Below are 8,623 nucleotides of genomic sequence, written 5' to 3'. Positions count from 1 at the left end.
TATTTTTTGAATATAAAGCTGTCTTTGCCCCAGTTCTTCCCAGTTCTTAAAAGTCAGATTCAAGAAGATGGAAATACTTCTTGGCAACCCACTGAATTATAATTTAAATCGTCCCTGTTTGTAGAAAACAAGGAAACTGAAAATAAGTGAGCGGGGAAGATGTTTGAATACTTGTGGAATTAGAAGATTCATGTTATTTAAAGGGCAGTGTGTTTTTCTTAGCTGTTACAGGGCCTGAATAGAGAGAGGGTCAGGCAGAATGTATGAACTAACACCCTCTTGAAAATTCAGAGTTACACAGTTTGTAGCATCTGCTTTGTCAGACATGGCCACCTGTGAAATGGGTCCGTTAAGTTAACAGACTTTATTACCACATGTTCCCTTTACTATGGGCACTTGCTGAAGGACTAGAGTGACATTTTCCTTCGTGGACTTTCCTTCCTCAGGGTCACGATGGAGGGGTGTTTTGGATGTAGATGCTGGGAAGAGCTGGGAGAGAAGAAATTGCACTATTTCAGTATTGGCCGGCACTAGCACCAAATTCAAGTGAGAAGAAATAAAAAAAAAAAGGGAGGGGAAGAGTCTGATGGATTGAAAGCATTTCAGTTTTCCAAGCCTTGTCTTCCTGGCACTAGGTTGAAACTCAGCTGAGCCATCCATTAGTCAAAAAGGGCCAGGGAAGGAAAGCTGTGATCTTAAAACAGCTTCGTCTTTGGAATTTCTTGCACTGCCTGTGGGATGTCTTCAAACTGGCATGGGAAGACTTAGCTTCTTTCCTTTTAGGACTGCAAAGAGAAAGAGAAGGTAATGAATAAATTTAGTGGAATTCAACCGTTCTATTGTTTTAATAATTTTATGTTTTCTAACTTGTGATTTCGAGTGCTAGATAGTGGGGTGCCAGGTTTGCAAACTGCGAGTGGGAGACAACCACTATGAAATGCTGCTAAGAAGAGGGGAAAGCACAACCTATTTATTCTCCTTTATGCTAAAGGAAAAGGTTCTTGTTTGTCTTCCATGGTTGTTTGTTCTCGTGGGTGGACCATCTTAATTATTTTTCTTGATGATGTGCTATTCCTAGTGCTTTCCCCTCTTGATGGAGAACAGGGCCTGAATTGATGTCTGTGGCCAGACCCCCACTGAGCCCCTCCCAGCCCTTCTGAGCTGTACCTTGGGATGGCGGGGATGCCTCTTGGAAATGGCAGAGGTCCATAGGCTTAGATGGGGTGACTGGAGCAGGGACTGTCCTGGATGTGCAGAGTGGCTGTGCCTGGGACAGGGTGGTACCGGGGTGGGCGCTGGGGCCCACGTCTGTTGGGTGCCAAAGGGAAGGGCTGTGGTGTGCTGAGGGTGCACCACACAGCAGGGCCTGATGGACTGGGTGAGGGAGGGACCATGCCAGGTTGGAGAAATGGAGACCTTGTGAAGGTCAGCAAAGCTGAGTGCACATCTGTCCTGGGGTGGGATGACCCCAGGCACCAGTTTGTGCTGGGGGCTGCCCAGCTGGAAAACGGCTCGGCAGAAAAGGCCTTGGGTGTGCTGAACCAGGTTGAACACAATCCATCAGTCTGCCCTCTTGATGAAGCAGTCTGGAGCTGCATTGCCAGCAGGGTGAGCAGGGAGTTCTTCCTCTCCACTCAGCCTTGGGGGGCCACAGTTGGAGTGGTGGGCTCAGCTCTGGGCTCTCAGAACAAGAGAGGGGGAGTCGAGAAGGACCAGCAAGAGCATCCTGATGTAGGAGCACAGTGCTCAGCATTGAGAAGGCTGGGGGCACCTTACCCACAGCACAGGTGCTGGATGGGAGGAATGGAGACAGACCCTGACTGCTGTGTGGTGCCCAGTGACAAGGCAAGGGACAATGGGAAATTCCACTTAAACATCTGAAAATAATATTTTATATTGAGGGTGGTCAGACGGTGACACATGTAGCCCAGAGAGGCTTCACCCTGGAGATAGTCAAAACCTTACTGGGTAGGATGTTGAAAAATGTGAGCAGGGGCATGGATTAGATGATTTTTCCCCTTCCACCCTGACTGCCCACACCCCTGGCCATTCTGTGAAAGACAAGCTTTGGGGAGCTGAAAGCTTCCTCAGGATATCTTTCATGTCCTTGTGTTAAACAGAAGGGAGGTCATCTGGTTTTGAAAACAAGATAAAAAAGAAGTAGCATTCTATAAAAACCCCTTTGCAGTGCCTTGTTATAGGCTCAGAAGTCTTATTAAATCAATTTCTTTAAATAATACATTTTTGCTTTCTTTTTTCAGCATCACTGCCCTTTTATATGAGCTCTTCAGTGTTAGAAATGTTTTGAAGAGCTTGGTTTTTTGAAAGAATGTAAGAGATGCAACCTGCTATAATATTGCTGGCTCTCATAAATGATTGCAAAGTATTTGCATGTCTTCAGACACCACTTCTCTCCCATGATCCAGAACATTTGTGAAAAAGAAAAGAGAAAAACCATTCTCTTCCTGCTGTGATGTTCCATCTACAAATGTTTTTTTTCTTCTGCCTCCTGTATCATCTAAATTTTGTACCTCTGTCACTAGCAGTGTGAGATTGGAAGCTAGCAGTTGTGTTTTTCCCCCTTTTGTTCCACCATCACAACTACAAAGGGTATGGATTTCTCACAAAATACAGAAGGACACAGGACGCATGAATTGAGCGGAGCTAAAATGGGAATTAGTTTAGAAAAGAAAAAAAAAAGGAATTGACGTGGAGCACCTTGATGGCAGTTTTAGAAAGTATTTTTCTGGCTATAAAAATATTTAATGACAGAAGGAAGTCTTAATCTGCCAAGGCCAGCCACCTGCTCAGTGCTCCTGTCACCTCTCTATCAGCAGGTGTATTGCATGAAGCTACCAAAAATCCATCCCTTGAAACTTCAAACGTGGGCTGTCATTGCTGCTTTTGGCAGACTTGTTGGAGAAAGTGAAAGAGGAGGAAAATAGTTGTCCACTTGGCTAATTTCATCTAATTCCATCCTCAACAGAAAGGTGTTTTAAAGTGTACTTCAGCCTCAGCAAACCACGGTGTGTTCTATCAGGATTTATGCCCTTGGTGTACTTTTAAGCTCTAGTAGACATTTACCAAAGCATGGCACTAAAATGGAGGAGGTATCTGATTTTGGAAAACAGGAGTGTCTTGCCTGTGGAGATGCCCATCTTCCTACAGAATCAGTTCTTGAAAATCAAGAACTTGGATCTTCTCTATCAAAGGAAAAGAAGGCTTAATAACATCTCCATATGTCTGCAGTTGCTTTCTCAGGTACATTGTCTGCCTGCAGCTATTTTTTCCCCCTCAAAGTTTTTTTGGTGCTTTTGCTTTTTTGTTTTTTGTTTTTTTTTTTGTGTGTGTGTGATTCATAATCTTTCAAAATATATGTAGAATTGAATGTACCTTAGTTGTTAACTTCCCGAGGTGAGGTTAAGCCAAACTTAACTCTGGTTTAATTCTTGCTGTGTTTCACACACACATCCAGAGCCTTGCAAGCAGCGATGCCCACTCTCAATGAATAGATACATTTTTTTAAACTGGACTTTAAGTGCTCTATATGCATCACAAACAGCAAAAAAATAAAGTCATGAAAGGATTAACACATGGCAAGCTGTAGCTCCGCCCTAATACTGCAAGAATATTGAATGAACTTTTCAGTATTACAGCAACCTGTTTACCTACCTTTGGTGACGTAGAGATAGAAGAAGTCACAGTAGAAGATGGTTTGTACCACCCCAGAAACCACAGCGATCTGGTCGTAGAAATTCTCTGTGTGGTAACGCCAGACCCAGTTGGCAATGTAGAGAGCACGGTAGAGACCCAGGAAGAAAAGGTAATGTGTCGTGATGGTCTCTGCTTCCCCTGTCTTGCTGATCATGAAGAGCTGAGGAAGGATAGCCACGGACTCCAGGTAGATGGAGAAGGTCCAGAGGATCTGTGAGGTGCAAAATGAAGGCAGAGGGGAGTCAGTGCTGGTTAGTATGTGTTAAGACCCAAAGCTTTGTGTTTGTCAAATCACTGGTGTGTGAGGGGGATGAGTAGTGCTGCTGAAGTTGGGGAAAATGAGCTTGCTGCACTGGGAGTGAGAGGAGACAGTGCTGAGCTGCTCTATAGATGGTACTGTCTTCAAGACCTGCCAACTTTGCCTTTCCTGCCTGCTTTTGCTGTTAAAAACCTCAGCTACTCAACATGCTGCTCACTCTGCTGCCTGGTGTCAGGCTGTTGCTGCTTCCCTTCTCTTTTCCTGCCTCAGCTTTTCCTTACCTCCAAGGGGGTGAAGCTGTGGTTCTCCAGAAATGACAGGCCTGTGACAGGGACCAGCAGGAACTCGAGGCGAAAGGAGTCGTTCTCGCTGTCAAATGTTTTCTGGAATTTCACATAGATCATATACACGGTGACATAGGCACAAATCAAAAAAATGACCTGTGGGAGAAAAGAGAGATGGCAAGACCTTACCTGCAACTGCACTTTGCGTGCTTGAAGAGAGACTGGCTTTCCCAAAAGTCAAGCGTGGTGAATGCTTTGCCTGTGTTGCCTTTCAGATTGACGTCTGCTGGAGATGTTCCAGTGGTCAGGTAAAGCTTGCTGCACCATGAGAATCTCACATTTGAGTCCCTCTGGGGCACTCTGTGAAGGGGTTGGCTTGGTAGCAGCTTTATGTTAATGCTCGTACTGTACAAAGATACCCAGGCTTGGTTTATGGCATCTTGTCCTGGTTTTAGTGGCACTAAATATGGCTCAGCTCACTTACTGACTGTGGTAAGGGGTTTTCCTGGTCAATGGAGGGACAGTGGCACCAGAGGAAGCGTCTTTCTCCATCCTTCCTGGCTGAAAAACTCAGTGACTGTGTACCCTCACCTCCCTGAGAAACCACAGTGAGTTGAGGGGAAACATCTGCAGCACTGCCCTCTCCTTACCTTCATCACAGTGTTATAGACAGAGATGAAATTCGTGAACAGGTCCAGGTAGCGGGTTGTGAAGACGAGGGCAAAAAGTACCTGACTCTTCCCAGAGATTCCTATGTGGCAGGAAAATGAAAGGAAAATAAAGCAGATGAAGGGAAGGGTCTGTGGGATTACACACCTTACAGCTCCTTTGGAAGCATTTGTATGTGAGTGTGTTGTTTTGTGAGCCAGGGCTGGTGTGTGGGTGCTGAGGTAGCTCTACCCCAGAGCGGCCAGAGTCTGCCAAGTAACAGGGCAGGTTCCTGCTGATGCCCTTGCGTGCTGCCTGTAGGAACTGGTGCTCGGTGGGCATGTTCCCCACTTTGGCCAGCTCAGTCCTTGCTGTCATCAAAAGGCCTTTCCCTTCCCTCCCCTGCCCCTTTGCCTGCCCACCTCACGGGGGACTGTGTGATGTGACATCTGTCACAGGAGGGAAGAGCTGCAGGACCAAGCCTGGGGCATTGATGGCACTTGGCCACTGCTGGCAGAGAGATGCACTCAGGCCCACCCTCTTCTGTACCTGTGATAATGGCCACAGCCCCGGCAGCCCAGCCCCAAAATCCGATGAGGAGGGAGCTATGAGCAAAACTCTCCTGCAGGAAGCTGCTGTCCTGATTTCCTCGCCCTGGGATGGGGCAGCCTCTGGCATCTGTCCACCACTGGCAGAACCTCCAACCTAAAGCAACTTCCTCTCCAGGTTGTTGGTACTGGTGCTGCCACAACCTTTTGCTCTCATTTTTTACCTCCCTCCAGCCTTGCCACCCTCTCCTTCACTTCACCACCCTGAGACCAACACCTGCCTGAGGCTGTGTGCCTTGCCACATCACATCCTTCCAACACAACCCTCTCCTGGCAGGGAGACCTCCCAGAGGAGGAGCATGACTTCCCTCAAAGAGCCCACTGCCAGTTCCTATGGGCTATCACTGGCCTTTCCAGTTCCCATTTTGTTGTACCCTTCAACCAGCTGCCCCCCGAGAAGGGACACCCTCCTTCCCTGGGACATGGGAGCACTCACCAGCACAGGACTTGGACTTCACTATCTTCAGCAGGAGAATAATGATGGCCAGCAAGTGGGAGACATCCCCCAGGATGCGGAAGATGTTCATCGTGCCGGGGGAACTCCTCTGGGGTGAAGGGAGCAGGGCTCTTTCTGCAGGCACGGAGGGCGAGGGTGAATGACCGGACTCCTTCGGTTCAACTTTCCTTTTTCCCTGGGCACGGAGCCCTTCCTTCTCGTAGCCCAAAGTTCAGTCTCCCCTCTCCCGCGGCTGCAGACGCCTTTTCCCCTGCCAGGCTGGATGTCTCCCTTGTTTACTTTCCCACCGAGGTGGATTCTCCCTCTTCCAGCCTAGGGCCTTCCTCTCTCTGCTTTGGGCTGAAAGTTTGGAGTTTGTCTCCCGGAGAGCTCTCCAGCCCCGAAGCCAGCGCTGGGTGACGGTGACGTGGCTCCTGGCTGGCCGGGGAGGAGAGAGAGGAGGAGGCAGAGGCGGGAATAACTGCGCTATTTTTCCCTTTTTCTTTTTTTTCCTTCCTCTTTTTTTCTTCCCCTGCTTGTCTCAAGTTACACGCGGAAGTGTGGTCAAAGGGGAAAAGGCAGAGGGAACGGGACTCCCATCCTCTGGCCTTGAGGACACACCCTCTGGAGAGGGCCAGGCTTTCCAGGAATATTCATTCGCCATGGGTGCAGTTACCTCTGTCCTGCTTCCACTTGGCAACTTTCTGTTCCCTGCCCTTCCCGGCCCCATCCCACCTCCAGCACCTTCTCACCAGTGCTCCGCCTTGTCTCCAGGAGCCAAAGAAGTGGTGAGGTATTTGAATTATCAAGCCATTGTGGCTTTTCCACAGCTGTGGATGGACAGCCATTCCTGGGTGTCTGCCCCACCGGGCACCCCTTCCTCCAGGTGGCCTATATGGAGCAGTGTGGATCTCCGAGCGCAGCCCCAGAGAAAACAAAAAATCCTCCCAAGGGCTGGTTTGAAACAGACTTCACAGAAAATATTAATCCTGGATTCCTGTAAGAGGGTTACAAATAATGTAGGGAACATGTTGAATAAAAGAAGCCTGTGGTTGCTGTTGTTTTATAGATTTCACGGAAAAGAGCTCAGTAGTGACTCTTAGAAAGTTTTAACATATTTGAAAAGATATTTAATATATTTGAAAATATATTTAATATATTTGAAAATATATATTTTCAATATATATTGAAAAATATTTGTTCTGGATTAACCTTGTCCTTGGAGCAGCAGTTACACACGGAGATCTCGTCACAGCAGCAGGGGGACCTCTGCATCAAGATCCAGCAGTTAGATAGTCAATATCTAATCACTAATTTAAAGTCGCTTTAGTACAACCAAATGGAAGTTTTAATTTGTCTCCTTGTCCCTGAGCAAATCACATCTGGCTGTGGGTCTAATTTGGTTACTCCTGGATTTTGTGATCCTGCCTGCTCCTGTCCCAAAGCTGTCTCTGGCTGCTGCCCTCCCTTGTCCCCAGCCATGACCTGTGGCCGTCCCCTACACATCTCTCTCTGTCCTTATGGGCTTGCTTGCAGTAAAATCCTTAACAACCAAAGTGTAAAAATATTATTCCTGGTGCTTTCTGAGAGGATTAACAAGCCTATTAGCATCACCAGATCCCTTTCTGAATATATTTGCATACATTTCCTCCCTGCCCATTAGGTTGGCGGTTGTGTTTTCCCTCTCTGACGCTCCAGCACCTGCATCATAGGGCTTTTCCAGATGGATTCACGGGCTGGGTTGGAAAACACCTGCTCGGCCCCACGAAACTGGAGACATCCCTGCCTGTTCCCAGCCAAGGCACTGAGGCAGGAGTTGGTGTGGCGGGACAAGGGTGGGTTAGAACAGAGGGGACAATTTTCAGTGGGTAAGGACTGCCTGAAGTGGGTTTCCAGACATCAGAGTGGAGCTGCCTGGAATTTCAGCAGGGCTTCCCAAGGCCGTGTGGGCGCTGGTGAAAGTCAAGCCCCAGCCCTGGTGGCCTTGCAGGTCCCTGGTATCCCAGGTCCTTCTGCAGGTGTGCAAAGAGTTTTGACCCATGGAGCAGGAATGTGAAGTTGTGGGGGAAGGAACAGATTTGGGGTCCTCCGTTCCAAGAGATCCTCTTCCAATCCCCTGGTGTGCAATGTCTGAGAGCCCTTGTCTTTCTCTTGTCCCTGCACTCCTCTTTGCAGCTTCTTGTCCCACCCAAGGAAAGAAGTCCCCTGCAGAGGGGTGGAAAAGGTTTATTCCCTTCATCTTGCACCTTCCCAAGAAGAACTGATGGTCTCCAAGTCCCAGCATTATCTCCCACTGTGGCACCAGGAACCACCATCGGAGGTGACCATTAGAGGGATTTCACGGGAGCAGCCCAGTCAAGCTCACCCAGCTGGAAGAGGGTGGTAGGGTTGGGGTGTCCCTATGGGACATCCCTGTGTGGCACATAAGGGCCACAGGAAAGCTGCTGCAGGGCAAGGGGCACCCAGGCTCTTAGAGAAGAGAAAATTGGCACATTGAGTGGGACCAAGTAAAAATAAACCTTCCCTCCTCCCTCCCTGCCACAATGCAAAGCGCCTTGCGCCGGGTGTCTCCCTGCCTCCCAAAATAATGCCGGGTGCTGCCACCACCCCACACGGTGATGCTCTCTCCATGCCTCCCGTTTCCATGGTGACCACAAAGAATGTCGCCAGGGTG

General features: G+C 48.5%; 1 protein-coding gene across 1 annotated transcript; it reads right to left on the bottom strand.

Moving 5' to 3' along the window:
- Positions 1 to 132: 132 nt before the first annotated feature.
- KDELR3 (KDEL endoplasmic reticulum protein retention receptor 3) lies at positions 133 to 6,040 on the bottom strand. The gene is made up of 5 exons (XM_062491337.1): positions 5,950 to 6,040; positions 4,908 to 5,008; positions 4,255 to 4,413; positions 3,673 to 3,925; positions 133 to 785 (listed from the first exon to the last, which is right to left on the bottom strand). The coding sequence occupies exons 1-5, from the start codon at positions 6,038 to 6,040 to the stop codon at positions 745 to 747; spliced, it is 645 nt and encodes a 214-aa protein (XP_062347321.1). The 3' UTR covers positions 133 to 744.
- Positions 6,041 to 8,623: the final 2,583 nt, after the last annotated feature.

The sequence above is a fragment of the Cinclus cinclus genome, chromosome 4, assembly GCF_963662255.1.
Source record: "Cinclus cinclus chromosome 4, bCinCin1.1, whole genome shotgun sequence".
In the NCBI taxonomy this organism is placed as follows: Eukaryota; Metazoa; Chordata; class Aves; order Passeriformes; family Cinclidae; genus Cinclus; species Cinclus cinclus.
This window is presented reverse-complemented; position numbering and strand designations above follow the sequence as displayed.

Bases quoted from the DNA above. Each gene is read 5' to 3' on its own strand.
- KDELR3 (XM_062491337.1), bottom strand. From the start codon at position 6,040: ATGAACATCTTCCGCATCCTGGGGGATGTCTCCCACTTGCTGGCCATC. The intron at 5,009-5,949 runs GTGAGTGCTCCC...CCTGCCACATAG, and splicing joins GAAGTCCAAGTCCTGTGCTG to GAATCTCTGGGAAGAGTCAG. The intron at 786-3,672 runs GTAGGTAAACAG...TTCTCTTTGCAG, and splicing joins CTATCTCTACGTCACCAAAG to TCCTAAAAGGAAAGAAGCTA.